This window comes from Musca domestica, unplaced genomic scaffold (genome assembly GCF_030504385.1).
Source record: "Musca domestica strain aabys unplaced genomic scaffold, Musca_domestica.polishedcontigs.V.1.1 24, whole genome shotgun sequence".
Taxonomy (NCBI): Eukaryota; Metazoa; Arthropoda; class Insecta; order Diptera; family Muscidae; genus Musca; species Musca domestica.
The window spans coordinates 7,539,264-7,556,398 of record NW_026712272.1 but is presented as its reverse complement, the minus strand read 5'-3'; the positions used below and the strand labels follow the sequence as shown (position 1 = coordinate 7,556,398).

Genomic DNA, 17,135 nt, shown 5'->3' with positions numbered 1-17,135 from the left:
TTTTTAAGTTTCTTCCAAATGGAGGAGATTATAATACGTTCGGCCCGGCAGAACTTAGCTGCTTGTTTAATTTTTTTTTTTTTTTTTTTTTTGAAGTCATCATTTATGTGTACTTTGAAGAAATAGCAATAAAAACGGACGTTCCAAAAATATTTCTTCAAAAAAATCTATTTTAATCGATAATTTAAAAAAAAAAATATTATTTTTAAAAAAATCATCTTGAAAAAATATTTTTTATAAATTTTTTTTTCTACTTTTTATTTAAAAAAAAGAATTTTCATTAAAGAAAAATATATTTTTCTTTGTCTCCTAATTATTTCCAAATTTTTGTTCGGCAAAGTTTACAGACATTTTCCATGTCATCGGAAGATACTAGATATCACAGTTCATTTTCTTGTTGATGTTGCCATTTCCACTCCATTTCAATGACGTCCCCTATCAAGATGCAGTTTTTTTACATTCCAAAAAGTTCCGCTTTTTTACGATTTTTTTTTCTCAAGGAAACAATCTTTGGACATGTCTTTAGCATTAAGATATGGTCACAAAGAATAGAAAAGAAAAGAAAAACCTGGAATTGCTGCATAAAAAGTACATGAAACAGACATTTTTCGGAGTGGACAAAATATACGGCATTTTTTCGTTGTCCACATTTATTTTTTTCTGGGAATCTACGGCTGGGAGGAGCAAAAAAAAACGAAACTAATGAAACTTTCCAAAACAGAAATACTACATTATTGCACTGAACATGTTTAGTTTTGTTGATTTGCCTTTCTTGTGTGCGGACATTTGTTGGGCAAACTTATTACATGCTCAAAAACATGGTGCATACTTTTAGGCAAAACAGCCCAACTACTACACGGTCATTCACTTTGCCTTCAATAAAATATGGCAGCCAAGAAAAAATATGTTTTTTTCTTTCTTTACTAAAATAGTGTTTTTTTTAAATGTTGTAGAACAACAATAAAATTGCAGAAAAATGACCAGACCATTTTTTCATGATGGCAGCAAGGCAAGCCTAAAAGTATACTCTAAATTATTGTTTGATAAGTTTGTATATTTGTGGAAAATTTTCTTTTTTTCGCTTTTTGTTTATTTCCCATTTCGTACTGTGTGCACTTGGAAGTCCGTTGTTATCTGGAAAATGTTGTTGATTTCCTTCGCTTTTTTGTAAAAAAATATATATTTTAATGTGAAAGCTTCTCAATGTCCTGCCTGCAAATATTTGGCTGGCTCGGGGCAAGAGAAATGGCAAAAAAATAGAAAGAAAAGTGTATTTTCTTTTTTTTTTTTTTAGAAAATATTTCTTTATTTTTCTATGCCTTCATAGCTTGAAATTATTTACATTATTAAAATTTAATACATTTTTGCACAGGGAAAAATATTTAAAAATTATTTTTATTTTCCTCATTTATTTTTCTGTTATTTTTCGGAAGCTTTGAGATCTTCTTAAAATGGTGACAAAGCTTCACACACACACACTGACAAGAAATGTTATTAATAGTCAGGCCCAACCCCTACAAAGAATAAATGAAGAGGCCTTCATATGTGTGCTGGTGCTGGTGTTGTTGTTTTTAGTTTTTTTTTTCTGAGTAAGGACCTTCCAGCCATACTTTTGCTAAATACAATCAGCGCGAAATGCACTGTGATTTGAGAGGGGAACGAAAAAAATAATAAGTAAAAATGATGCATACTTTTAGGTCCTACAGCAAAATATTTTAACAATAGACGAAGATTTTTTTGAAATATTTTTAAAAAAGTGGATTAGAATTTTTTTTAATTAATACCAAACGTGGATTTTTTAAAAATTATTTTTTCAAGTTTTTGACAAACGTGGATTTTTTAAAAATTATTTTTACAAGTCTTTGACAAACATGGATTTTTAAAAAAAAATATTTTCAAGTCTTCGACAAACGTGGATTTTTTTAAAAATTATTTTCTTCAAGTCTTTGACAAACGTGGATTTTTTAAAAATTATTTTTTCAAGTCTTTGACAAACGTGGATTTTTTAAAAATTATTTTTTCAAAGTAGCAACAAACACGGATTTTTTAAAAATTATTTTTTCAAAGTAGCAACAAACACGGATTTTTTAAAAATTATTTTTTTTTTGAGTCTTTGACAAACGTGGCTTTTTTAAAAATTATTTCTTCAACACTTTGCAAACGTGGATTTTTTAAAAAATATTTTCTTAGTCTTTTACAAACGTGGATTTTTTAAAAAAAAATTTTCTTAGTCTTTTACAAACGTGGATTTTTTAAACATCTTATTTTCAAGTCTTTGACAAATGGGGATTTTTTAAAAATTATTTTTTCAAGTCTTTGACAAATGTGGAAATTTTAAAAATTATTTTTTCAAATGTGGAAATTTTAAAAATTATTTTTTCAAAAGAAAAAGCAACTAACGTGAATTTTTCAGATATTTTTTTTTAAAGTAGCAACAGATGTGGCTTTTTTTAAAATTATTTTTTCAAAGTAGCACGATATGTGGATTTACTAAAAATATTTTTTTCAAAAGAAAAAGCAACTTGAATATTAAAAAAAAATTCCAAGAATCAATAGAAGTGGAATTTTTATAAATTATTTATTTTAATCGCCCTTGGAATACATTTTTTTTCGCATCACATTTTTTTTTCACATTTATGACATTTTAAAAATGCCACCACCATATGGTGTTAAATGTTATGGAATTCCATTATATGTTCGCCTGCCCCTAAAAGTATGCTTTAATAACGCCTTACCCTAAGGGTGAGCATAAAAATTGTGCTCTGGCATTTGTCGGGAACTGAAAAAACAACAAAATCAACATTTGAACAAACAAATGGAAAAAATCTTAATGTTCAGCAACAAATGAAATGCCATTAATTGTTTCTTTGTATTTTTGTGTCCTGTGATTCCGATGATGCCATCAAACCAAGCTCTGGGAAAAAATACAATGAAATTGTAATAATTTTACAAATAAACAGAGCAAAATAAATGAGGGGATAAAACAGTCAGGCCCATACCCATGCTCATGCCCAATCCCCTTCTCTTGCGAGGAATACTGACTAATGAAATTTTTTACTGGTGGTTTGGATTTGGACTTTGAGCAAAGGCGCGTTTTTGCTTCACACACAGAGATTTTTTTTGTCTGAAAGCGGCTCATTTCTGCTGTTGTGTCATTCTTGGAGCCCTGCTTGTTTATGTGTCGCTGAGACCCATTATTTGTTTTGTAAGCCTTAAAGGCTTTTAAGATTTTTACCTTACACCCGAGAGTTGGGCTACATCCACCACCCACCCACTCAACAACAACACTTTGAAGTGAGACATGAAGAGATTGCGATTCGTTTTTTTCGTGAAAAGCAAAAAAAAAAAAAATAAAGCAACTCACGAAACTAAAATGAGATTGAGGCTGATGATGGTGATGCTGATGTTCAGCACGTTGATGGCGATGGCAAAATGGTACTTGTACCCAGTGCTGATGAAGAGGATGACGCCAGCGAAAAAAAAAAGAAATCACCGACTGTTGCTGATATTCATGGCGAGTGTGGGTGCTGCCGCCGCTGTTTCAAGGAAGCTGGCAAAAGCAACAGCCTTGTTGGAATATGCTCATTTGGCAACAACAAAACATGCTTAAAAAAGACCTTGTGGAAAAAAAAAAACAAAAACAGTAGCATTTTACACCGAACCAAAAAAACTGCGCAGAAAACTAAAAAACACAGAGATATAGTGTTGCATATTTATGGGCGCTTAAACGGCCCAGCTCACACATACACACACTACAGGACCATAGTAGAGTAGTGTAAATGAAAAAGAAGACAACATCAAAATCAGGCGTGTAATTAAAATTGCAAAAACAAAAAATATAGTTTTTAATGGGAGCACAGTGGGACAAATGGAGCACGAAATATTGAAAAAAAATTATTTATTGTTAAAAAATAATTATTAAAAAATCAAAGTTTGTTGCTACTTTAAAAAAAAAATTAAAAATCAACGTTTTGTGGTACTTTGAAAAAAATATTATATCCACGTTTATAGTTAAGTTCAAAAAAATTTTTTTTAAAAAATCCACGTTTGCTGTTACTTTGAAAAAATAATTTTTAAAAAATCCAAGTTTGTTGTTACTTTTAAAAAAATAATTTTTAAAAAATTCAAGTTTGTTGTTACTTTTAAAAAAATAATTTTTAAAATATCCACGTTTATAGTTAAGTTCAAAAAAATTTTTTTTTTAAATCCACGTTTGCTGTTACTTTGAAAAAATAATTTTTAAAAAATCCAAGTTTGTTGTTACTTTTAAAAAAATAATTTTTAAAAAATCCACGTTTGTTGTTAAGTTCAAAAAATAATTTTTAAAAAATCCAAGTTTGTTGTTACTTTTAAAAAAATAATTTTTAAAAAATCCACGTTTGTTGTTAAGGTCAAAAAATAATTTTTAAAAAATCCACGTTTGTTGTTAAGTTCAAAAAATAATTTTTAAAAAATCCACGTTTGTTGTTAATTTGAAAAAAATAATTTTAAAAAAATCCACGTTTGATGTTAATTTGAAAAAATAATTTTTAAAAAATCCACGATTGATGTTAATTTGAAAAAATTATTTTTAAAAAATCCACGTTTGTTAATAACTTCAAAAAATAATTTTTAATAAATCCACGTTTGTTAATAACTTCAAAAAATAATTTTGAAAAAATCCACGTTTGTTAATTCTTTGAAAAAATAATTTTTAAAAAATCCACATTTGTTGATTCATTGAAAAAAATTATTTTTAAAAAATCAACGTTTATTACTAATTGGAAAAATCAATTTAAAAAAATCGCGTTCATAGACAATTGGGAAAAGTATTTTTTTTTCTCAAATCTCCATTTATTTATTGGCCCTGTTAAAAATATTTTCAATATATTTCCCTCATACAATTATTCTTTTCATTTATTGCCGATAAATGTATCAATCATTGAAAATCAATGGATTCAATAACAAAAATAAATGGGGGTGTGTATGTGTATCTTGATCTGTGACAATTAAAAGCAATTTACCCAGAAAGTGGAAGAGTGAAATTTATATATTAATTACAATATTATATATTTTTGATAAGAAATTATGTGGCGTTCATGTAGATATTTCATCCATATCGATGACAATGACGGATGCTTGAAAATCAAAGGAAGATAGTATCTTAAAAGCTTTTTTTGTCAAAAAAAAAAAAAAAAAATATCTGTGTATAAATATGTGTCATTAATTAGAAAAAAGAATTTTTGGGGGATTGGCAGAGACATGAAGCCATCAAATCAAATGGAATTTCCGAAATCCTTGTTATTGGAAGAGGGGTGGATGGGAAGGAAAGAGATGAACATACATCAATATTTATCTCAATTCCCATGCATATATCCATCAATTTTATTTAACAAATATTTCCGTCACACACACATACACCCGCATAAAGCCAAATAATTCAAGGGTATCCTGGCAAACACACATACCCCATTGTTGGTGTGTATGTGTGAGTATGGGACCACATATCTTCCCTTTAAGTGACATGAATGTCGCAAATGAAATCTATGCCTGGCCATTAGGCGATACGCAACACAAGTTTTTCTTGTTGTTATTGTTGTTGCTGTTGATTTTGTAATAAAAAACCTCATTATGAAATTTTATAGCATCCATAAAATTTTCGACAAAACAAGCAAAATGTCACATCTCTAAATATAGAGGCCTGGTATTTCCCCTTAGACTGGGGGACAATTGCCAGGATAGTGCCAGGAAATTGAATGAGGTCAACATGACAGAGTGTGTGTGTCAGGTCGTTTTTGCAATAGCCTTACCACCTTCCTAGGTTTTCCAATTTCCAATTGGACACAGCCTCATGACATGGCAATCTCATATGTGTCCAAGTGTCAAATCACTTGGAACATTGATTGTCAGTTGTTTGCATACTTTTAGGCAGCAATTTCAGATGTAAATGTGTTGCATGGGAGAGAGTAAAAAACTAAATATTTTACTATTTTGAATTTATGGAAAAAATATTTATTTTTTTTTTGAGGATTGTTTAAAAATTATTTTTTCAAAGAATCAACAAACGCGGATTTTTTAAAAGAAATATTTTTCAAGTCTCAAGAAACGTGAATCTTTTAAAGATTAATGATTTGACAAACGTGGATATTTAAAAAAAAAATAAATTTCCTTGGAATTAAAAAAAAAACGTGGATATTTAAAAAAGGAAATTTTCATGGAATTAAAAAACGTGGATAATTAAGAATAAATAATTTTTCTAGAATCGAGTTGGATTTTTTAAAATTCATTTTTCCTAATTTTTTTATTTTTTTAAAAATATATTTTATAATTAAAAATTAACGTTGATTCTTTAAAAGTAATATTTCCAATGAAAAATGAACATAGAAAATTAAAAAAAAAATCCAATTAAAAAAATGCGTTTATTTTTTCTTTTAAATTATTTTTTCTAATAAAAAAAAACTTCAGACTTTTAAGTTTTTTTTTTTTTTTTTTTTTTTATAAATTATTACCATTTCAGAAGTTTAGTACAATTTTAGAACTTTTCGTTACCATAAAGTTCGAAATTCCAAAAACCCTTTGGTACATCTATCCTTCACTCCATTAGTGACTCCCATTTCAAATTACACTCATTGGTTCATTGTGTTTTTCAAAATCTAGTACATATTAGTACTTTTCGTACCTTTTTAGTGCGAACTTCCAGAAACCAAAATTTCCAAAAATTTCTTGATTCTAACTACAGCAGTTCTCCTGGGATACTTCGTCCGAGCATTGGCGTGCGCAGCAACCACCCAGACGGACAGACAACCCTAAATCGATGTCCTAAAACGGATTTGGTCCAAAGGGACCTAGATTCTAAAACCGTGAGTTCGATGAGTTGTGTTTTAGCCATATCAAATGATATATACCCTGAGCTGAGGGTATAAAAATGTGTTTTCTATTGTCTGCTTCTCAGTAACAGTCCATAGTTTTTGCTGCCTCCCCCGACGCCGTCATCATCAATCTCTGGGTGCATATGTGGCATCGAATATCTGAATCTAAATAGAACTTCAATACGGATATGCAAAAATCCCAGCCAACTGTCATTATGCATGGAATACATAAGTAATTATTGAATGAACAATTGTTGTATTGTATGTTGTTGTTTTTTTTGTTGTCTAACAACTGGCTGGTATTGTTTATTATTTAGGACAGTTTTGACTTGAATGCATTTAAATTACAATAAAACACAGAGGCAAAAAATGCTAATTAAAATTCTTGGCGTATCTAGTGTCGGTATTCAAGGTTATAATGAAAATAATAATAAATGAATGAAAATAGAGTGAAAATAATTCAAGCCAGTAGGAGTGATGGGTGGAGCTTGAAATTTATGTGGAAAATCGCTGGGTGTGAATTACAAACAAAAAAAAAGAAATTATTTAGAAAATACAAATTATATAGAAATTATTTTAAAGATTTAAATGAATAATTCAAATTAATTTTAAATGAGATTTTATTTTTAGAAAGGCTTCTTTCAGTTTTTTTTTTTTTAAATTATTTAGAAAAAGTAAAAGACGTTTGTACAATCGCGGGAGTTGGCCGTGGAGAATGGACTGTAGCGGTGTAAATATTTGCGGTGGTAACTCTTGTGATTGTAATTGATATTTAGAAAAGAAAAGGCAATTGATTTTTTAAGCGGTGGAGCAAATAGAATTTTATTCTTGTTCTGAACGGTTTGACTGCTTTAATCCAAGTAATAAAAATGGCTGTGCAGATTGTGCATCAGACATTTTATAAATATGTAACAAAAGGTATTGAATACAAGAAATGGTAGCCTGAACCATTGAGTGAAAACTTAAAGGGTTTTAAGGTTGCCATATTTTGACGGTTATCTTACGTTTAGATTTGAATTCAATGTGATTTATACTTAAGCTATTTTAAATGCAATTATAATTCAAGATATTTAAACGATTTGCTGGGAGTTCATTATACTTAATACTACGTTGTTGAACGCGGTTCAACATACCGCCCCCTTTTGCTGGACTGCAACTTCAAACTTGGCAGCTTCCGGATATGATCCAACCGAAGGCTGAACTTTGGGCAATTGGCATGTTGGTTGTGGTTTGAATTAGGCCGGCTCTTAGAATTTTTGGAATTTGATCGTTTGCTATCATGATTTCTATATTGATAGGGTTAAAGAAATGTGGATCTGCCAGATCCGTTAGGTGGTTGTATATTGATAGGTGCTTTTTATCTTTCGTCGATTCCGGGGTGCTAATGTGCAATGGATTTTGGACTTCGCCAGTGATGTGTATTTTAACGGACTCGTCATGGAAAGATTGCAAGTTTATGGCAGTAAAAGTCTTTCCAGCCCTCTGTGTAAGTGGTAACTGAAGTCGCTCCACCAATTTGGTTGAAATTGCAGTTTGCGTTGATCCTGAGTTCATCAGCAATCGGACTTTGTCGCAACCTTCTACAGTAATCACCTTTGCAAGAGCTGTGGGTAAAAACACATGCGATTTGGTTCGAGAACTTAGTCTGTCACTAACGTTGGAGTGACGGCGTTGCGTTGATGTTGAAGTAGATCGTTTTGATGTGTGGGCTGATGGACGGTTTTGTTGTTTCGCTGGACGACTTTGTTGGTTTTTGGCGGTTGGAGGTTCAAGGCTGCAACTTCGTGATGATGAGCGGTTTTTTGGGGTCGATTTGGAGGAGGAATGATTGTTGGGTTTAGCATCGATGTGTAGCAAGGTATGATGACCCTTATGACATACCATGCAAGTTTTACGGCTTGGGCACCATTCGCGGGTATGAGCCGTACACAGACAATTGAAGCAAAAACCTTTTTGACGTGCCTCATGTCGACGTTTTGTAACGCTCATATTTTGGAAAGTAAGGCATGATTTTATAAAGTGCCTCTCGTGGCAGATACGGCATTTGGGCAAGCTAGAAACGTTACTGAAATGTAAAAGGTTATTAAATTTGTGAGCAAGGGGGAAAAGTTAACAATTGGGGAGAATGCATAATTTTACAAGTGGGCGTACTATGATCCCGTTTTGCGTGCGAATTTCTGCTACACGAACCCTTGAATCTTTTCCGGCAAACACTCTAACCACGCGTCCAAGTCGCCATTCCGTCGGGGGAAGATTATCTTCTTTGATGACGACGAAATTATCTGGGGCAAGATCTCGTTGCGTTCGTTTCCATTTGTATCTACGTTGAAGATTTGTTATATACTCGTTCTTCCAGCGTTTGGCAAAGTGTGATTGGAGAGTTTTTAATCGTTGCCATCGATTCATCAGAGATAAATTATCAGAGGATGGTTCAGGAGTCGCAATAAGAGGAGCTCCTCTAAGTAGGTGGCCAGGAGTCAGCGGTACTAACTCGCTAGGCTCTTCATTCAACGGTGACAATGGTCGAGAATTTAGAATACTCTCAATTCTGATTAGTAATGTGGAAAACTCTTCATATGTATATTTCAGTTTTCCCGCTACCTTCTTTAAATGGGCTTTCATACTTTTAACGGCAGCTTCCCATAAGCCACCCATATGTGGGGCGTGAGGCGGTATAAAGTGCCAAGTGAAACCATGGATGTTGTATTTTGAGACTAAATGTTCTTCAGCGGAGCGTAGAAAAGTCTTATAGTCTTTAGCTAACGAACGACTGGCACCAACAAAGTTGGTTCCATTGTCTGAAAATATTTGTTTAGGAAGGCCTCGTCGGCCAACAAATCGACTGAATGTTGCCAAAAAGGCTTCAGCAGACAAATCGGAGCAGACTTCTAAATGAATTGCTCGTGTCGACAGGCAGACAAAAATTGCGGCATAGCCTTTGTGCAGTCTTGCATTTCGAAGGCGTGAGGTTTTGAGGTCGAAAGGACCGGCAAAATCAAGACCTGTATTGGTAAAGGGGAGGGAAAAAGTACAACGCTCAAGGGGTAAGGCGGCCATAATTTGGTTTTGAATGTGATGTTTGTAGATGGTACATGTTCGACAATTATGAATGCATGAACGAACGGCACTTTTCAATCGGATTATATAAAACTCTTGTCGAATTGCCCGTATCATTAGCTGATGTTCAGCATGAAGTAGCAAAGTGTGTGTGAATTCAATCAGCAACTTGCAAAATCTTGACTTTTCCGGGAGGATAATCGGATGTCGTTCATTGTACCGTGCATCAGAATTGGCCAAGCGACCATTTACTCTCAGTAACATATTTTCATCTAGAGTAGGATTCAAGGTTAATAGTCTGCTCTTAGTTGGTATTGGTTGGTTTGAGACGAGTGCCTGATATTCCCATGGGTAATGTATCCTTTGTGCCAATCGTATGAGGTAGTATTTGACGAAGGATATTTCATGTGCAAGTAAAATGTTTTTCCGCAATCCAGATGGGTTATTTCGGCGACACCCATTTATGAAGCGAAATGCATAAGCAAAGACTCGTAGGACTCGGTTGAGTGATGAGAAATCTTCTAGGAGATCATCTTCAACAACTTGGGCGTGCATGGCAAATACCTTCTTTTCAAGTTCTGGTTCTTTGAGAGAGGCGGGTTTTGGCCAGTGTTGTGGTTCCTTTGCTAACCAATGTGGTCCATTCCACCAAAGACTACATGCTTGAAGTTCTTCAGCTGTACAGCCTCGAGTGCCAAGATCCGCAGGATTATCAGCGGATGCAACATGTCTCCAGTTTGCATTTCCCACATTATCGAGAATTTCAGACACTTTATTGGCCACAAAGGTCTTCCAGTAAAAAGGCGGTTTGCTAATCCACGATAGGGTGATTGTTGAGTCAGTCCACAAGAATATTTCGGGAGAGGAAAGCTCCAAATTTTGACAAACAGATTTTAAAAGTTTGGATAACATCGCTGCTCCACATAATTCTAACCTCGGTAGGCTCACAGTTTTTAATGGAGCTACTTTGCTCTTGGAAACAAGAAGATTGGTATAAGTAATATTTTTTGAGGATTTAACACGTATATACAAACATGCACAATATGCCTTCTCTGAGGCATCACAAAAACCGTGAATTTGAATTTCAGTCTCGGATGAAAAATGTACCCAACGAGGAATTTTAATATTCTCGATGTCCGCAAATTTGGAAATAAAGGCATTCCACTTTTCGAAGGAATGTGTTGTTACTTCTTCATCCCAATTAGTCCCATCAATCCAAAGTTGTTGCATTAAAACTTTCGCGACTACAATTATGGGTGTTAACCAACCAGCAGGATCGAACAATTTTGCAACGATTGACAAAACTTTACGTTTTGTTATGGCAACAGTGGGTAAATCGAAATGTGTCACCTTATAGAAGAAATAATCATATTTGGCATTCCATTGAATACCCAAAGTTTTTGTTTCACTGACATCTTCTAATCGTAAGAAATCTTCGCTAAGAAGATCCTCCGGGGGAAGATTCAGGAGTATTTGAGGATGGTTTGACGTAATTTTCTTCAAAGGAAATCCAGCGGATTTTAACAAGTCAATTACCTCATGCAGATAGGACTTTGCTTCAGTTAACGAATGTGCTCCCGATAGTATGTCATCCACGTAAATCTGACTCTTGAGAATGTTCGATGCCGTTGGATGTGAGTGTTTATTGTCATCGCTAAGTTGGAGCAAAGTTCGTATCGCCAGGTATGGTGCACAATTTACCCCAAAAGTAACAGTTTTTAAACAGTAGTCTTCAACTTTTTCTAACGGAGAAGACCGAAACAGAATTCGTTGAAATTGTTGATCTTTCTCATGCACAAATATTTGGCGGTACATTTTTTGTATGTCGCCATTGAAAACATATTTGAAGAATCTCCAGCGTAAAACAACGTTAGTGAGTTCATTTTGTAGTGTGGGACTTGGATTAAAGCAGTCAAACCGTTCAGAACAAGAATAAAATTCTATTTGCTCCACCGCTTAAAAAATCAATTGCCTTTTCTTTTCTAAATATCAATTACAATCACAAGAGTTACCACCGCAAATATTTACACCGCTACAGTCCATTCTCCACGGCCAACTCCCGCGATTGTACATGGTGCTGTTATCCGTAATGTAATGACGAAGCGAATATTTTAAAGCAAATTAGAGGAATTAGATGCTGCTGCTATTGAGTCTGTTTTCAGAGCTCGATAAAGAGACAGTAATAGCGAAAAGCCGTAGATGAATAAATGAAAAAAAGACTACAAGAACAACTCCTGTTGTGAAATGATCCACTGGGCAGCAATAAAATTATGAAGAGTATTTTGTTATATACAAGTGGATGCAATATATGTTGCGTAATTTAAGCGGATAAGCAAACTGAAATTATTTGGTTTGCTCTTTCAATTGTATTTGCGGATGTATTTTTTTTGCGGGCCAACTTGTATCTTTACAAAAAGAAAGTTGACTTCAGCGACTTGGACATTTGTGGTTATAAATTGTAACAATAGTTCAAACTCACTTTTTTGTGTGAATTCAAACATCAACAAGAAACAAAACCCTATGTGCTCACAAATTAATAACAATTTACATACCCTTTATCCATGTCTTAATGAACTTCTTCTCCAGGAAATCTTCGAGTAAAGCGGTGGACGTAATCCGGATAATTTAAAAAACTTTCCAATTCCTTAGAGGCTCGTGAGGACCATGTACAATCGCGGGAGTTGGCCGTGGAGAATGGACTGTAGCGGTGTAAATATTTGCGGTGGTAACTCTTGTGATTGTAATTGATATTTAGAAAAGAAAAGGCAATTGATTTTTTAAGCGGTGGAGCAAATAGAATTTTATTCTTGTTCTGAACGGTTTGACTGCTTTAATCCAAGTAATAAAAATGGCTGTGCAGATTGTGCATCAGACATTTTATAAATATGTAACAAAAGGTATTGAATACAAGAAATGGTAGCCTGAACCATTGAGTGAAAACTTAAAGGGTTTTAAGGTTGCCATATTTTGACGGTTATCTTACGTTTAGATTTGAATTCAATGTGATTTATACTTAAGCTATTTTAAATGCAATTATAATTCAAGATATTTAAACGATTTGCTGGGAGTTCATTATACTTAATACTACGTTGTTGAACGCGGTTCAACAACGTTAATTTTTTAAAAATTATTTTTTCATAGACCAAGCATCATGGAATTTTTTAAAATTTTTTTTTAATGGGCTAAGCTACGAGGATTTTTTAAATACAATTTTTTTAATTTATATTAATTATATTTTGTAATTATTTTTTCAAAGACCAAGCTTCGTATTGTTTATTATTTTTTCAAAAGTATATTTAATAGGTCAAGCTACGTGGATATTTTGTGATTTTTTTTAAATATTATTTCCAAATGCCTATCAAGTTGAATTTAAAAAAAAAATCATAGAATTATTTCAATAAACTCAGTGGATTTTTTAAAAATCATTTTTGCCAATTATTTTAAATTACTTTTTTCAATTAGCAATCAATTTGTCTTTTTTAGAACGTTGATTTTTTTTAAATTATTTTTACATTTTACATTTTTAAATTATTTTTTTTCAAAATATTTTTTTTTCAACAGATTTTTTAAAAAAATCATTCAAGGGATTTTAAAAAAATCTTTCCAAGTGTCAATCATCGTGAGTTTTTTTAAATTATTTTTTCATAGTCCCAGCTATGTGGAATTTTTAAAAGTAATTTTTTCAAAAGGGCAAAATACTAGAAAATGAAAAAAAAATTTTTTTTTAAATATTTTTTGTCATTTTTTATGTCAATTTTTTAAATTATTTTTTCATAGATTAAGCCAAGCTACGAGAATTTTTTAAAAATTATTTTTTTTTTCAATTAGCAATCCAAGTGATTTAAAAAAAAAAAATAATAATAATATTTTAAATTGCCAGTCAACATGATTTGTTTTTAAATTATTATTTTTTTTTTAAATATTATTTCCAATTGCCAATAAAAGTGGATTTTTTTAAAATTATTTTTTTAATATTTCAAAGTATTTTTTTCTAAATATTTTTAATATATTGTTTTCAATAATCCAAGCTACGAAGATTTAAAAAAATATTTCAATTAGTGATTTTTTTTTAATATTATTTCCAATTGCCATCCAACTTGAATTTTTTAAAAAGTTATTTTTTTATAGTCCCAGCTACGAGGATTTTTTTAAAAAAAAAAATATTTTTTCCAATCAAAGTGATTTAAAAAAAACAAATATTATTTCCAATTGTCAATCAACGTAACAAAAGCGCATATATCATGTAATATAGCCAAAACGTGCCTCATAGAAATAACAGTTTTAGAAATAACAGTCTCTTTGGACAAAATCTGTTACAGGACATTTGGAGTGGATCTAGCAATATTCGTCCGTCCATCCGTCCGTCTGTCTCTCTGGCTGGTGCGCACGATAACTCTCCAAGGGAGTATTTGATTTGGTCCAAACCTGGCACATCGCAATATTTTTGTCAAACTTAGATCGCCCTCGGAGATGGGCAATATCGGTCCACTCCATTTGGTACCTTCCACACAAAAATGTCAACATTTCCAAAGAAAATAATTTACTGCACAGAAAGAAAAAGGATAATCCGATTTTGCTCCTACTTTGCAAATTCTAATATTTGCATCAGTACTAGGTCAGGTGCGAAAATGGATGATATCGGTCCACTCCATCAGGTATCTCCCCCACAAAGGGTCAACATTTTGAATAATTATAACTCTTATAAAATATGATGTAAGAGTCCGATTACCTTCAAATTTCACATATTCCAATAATTTTATTAACCCAATGTCTGGTGTGAAAATGGAATGTATCGGTCTCTGGAACCTCCCACACAAAATGTCGAAATTTTTAAAAAAATATATTTTCTGCACAGGAAGAGAAAGGATAATCCGATTTTGCTCCAACTTTGCGAAAACAAAGAGTCAACATTTTGAATAATTATAATTCTTATAAAATATGACGTAAGAGTCCGATTGCCTTCAAATTTCACACATCTCAATAATTTTATTAACCCAAGGTCTGGTGTGAAAATGGAATGTATCGGTCCACTCCCTCTGGAACCTCCCACACAAAATGTCGAAATTTTTAAAAAATATATTTTCTGCACAGGAAGAGAAAAGATAATCCGATTTTGCTCCAACTTTGCGAATCTTAATATTTTCATCAGTGCTAGGTCAGGTGCAAAAATGGACAATATCGGTCCACTCCATCAGGTACCTCCCCCACAAAGGGTCAATGTTTAGAATAATTACAACTCTTTTAAAATGTGATGTAAGTGTCCGATTGTCTTCAAATTACACACATCACAATATTTTTATAAACCTAAGATCTGGTGTTAATATGGAGTTTGTCGGTCATCTGCTGCTGGTACCTACCCCACAAAGGGTCAAAATTTTGAAAATCCATGAAGCTCACAAAACACGAAGTTATCATTCGATTCCATTCAGACTTGGTAAAACTCAATATTTATATCGGAACAAGATCTGTTGTAAAGATTGTAGAGATCGGATAATTTCTTCTGATACCTCACCCACAAAGGGTCGTAGTTCTGAATAACCAAAACAATTGTAAAATCCGAAATAAGCATCCGGTTCCCTTCATATTTCACACATCATAAAATTTTTATTAACCCAAGGTCTGGTGTGAAGATGGAACAAATCGGTCCACTCCTTCTGGTAGCTCCCCCACAAGGGGTCAAAATTTTGAATATCCGTGGAGCTCATAAAATGCGAAATTATCATCCGATTCCATTCAGACTTGGTATATCTCAATATTTCCATCAACATAAGATCTATTCTAAAGATGGTCGAGATTGGATCATTCCTTCTGGTACCTCCCCCACAAAGGGTCAAAGTTTTGAATTACCAAAAACAATTATAAAATCCGAAATAAACATCCGGCTCTATTTATATTTTACACATCACAATATTTTTATAAAACCAAAGTCTGGTGTAAAGATGGGATATATCGGTCCACTCCTTTTGGTAAGGTCAGTGGATTTTTTAAAAATCATTTTCCCCAATTAGCAATAAAGGAAATTAAATTTAAAAAATTAAAGATATTTTTTCTTTGCCGATTCAACGTTTGATTTTCATATTTTAAAAATTATTATAGCAATCGATGTAAATATTTAAAAAAAAATATTTTTCCAAGGTATTTTTCTGCCTTTTCTTTCACACCAAAACTCGTTATTTTCTAACATCTGTTTATGATTTGTTTTCTTTTCATTTCATTTATATCCACTCATAATCCTCTCTTTCTCACCCTCTCTCCCTCTCAATATTAGCAGATGTTTTGTTCAACATAATGTATTTATATTTATATATATAAAAAATGTTTTTCCATTACACCCATGTGGCTATGTGGGCATTGCCAGTCTGTGGCCAAGGCGAAACTGTTGCCAAATGAAATCCTTTAAGATGTGCTTATCTCTAAAATAAGAGGATTGTTTCTCTCCAGATGTAATAGTTTGTGTGTCAGTGACGGCGTGTGTGGGTGTGAGTCTGTGTTTGTTTGTTATCATTCTGGTAAATAGAAATGTAATTTATTTCGAAAAAAAAAAAACAAATAATAAAAAAATAACAATTTGTTAATCCGATGATAAAAATGCGATTAGCAAAATAGAGAGTAATTGAATAGAATGTGATTCAAAGGAAAGTGGGTGGAGAGATGGAAGGAAAAATGAGTTCTAAATAAAAAAATATATAATAATTTTAATTTCTATTAAAAACAATTATATAAAATTAAGAAAATAATAAAAAAAAAACAAAAAATAAAAAATAACTGCAAATAATTAATTAAAACAAGTAAGAAAGTATCGGTCGATATACCCTCATCCAATGTTCGATTATTTAAAAATTGTTTGACTTCTGTTATGATTATTCAAATGTTTAACCCCTTATGTAGTAGGATCCGAAGGCAACTAGGAAGTTTAAAGGAAAGTTCGAGGGAGTAGTAATGGTTTGTAGTTCATTAAAAATCTAAGAAATTTGTGGGCTGGGCTCTTTGATGAAGATAAAACATCGGAAAATGTTGAAGACCAGGAATCTGAGGAAGAGAGAGAAATAGAAGAATCAAACCCCTGAGGAACAATCAAGTACAGATGAATATTTTCAAGAAATTGGAGAGTTTTATGGATTTACTTTTTGAGATGAGCAAGAAAATCCTGAATCTGCGGATGTTCGAAAAGGATGAAGTATATATGAAGTATAATTTATAAATATTTTTTCTTAGAGAACTTTTAAAGGT

The 17,135-nt window shown here is 32.3% G+C and overlaps 2 protein-coding genes across 3 annotated transcripts in view; both read right to left on the bottom strand.

Annotated features, from left to right (window-relative positions):
* The window catches only part of LOC101888347 (uncharacterized), a 426,552-nt gene that overhangs the window by 122,221 nt on the left and 287,196 nt on the right, over nt 1-17,135 (bottom strand). The gene's annotated exons all lie outside the window — the stretch shown is intronic.
* On the bottom strand, nt 7,549-12,959 carry LOC131802755 (uncharacterized). Its single transcript, XM_059123300.1, has 2 exons — nt 12,458-12,959; nt 7,549-8,913 (listed from the first exon to the last, which is right to left on the bottom strand). Exons 1-2 carry the CDS (start codon nt 12,466-12,468, stop codon nt 8,007-8,009), a joined length of 918 nt encoding a protein of 305 aa, XP_058979283.1. The 5' UTR covers nt 12,469-12,959; the 3' UTR covers nt 7,549-8,006.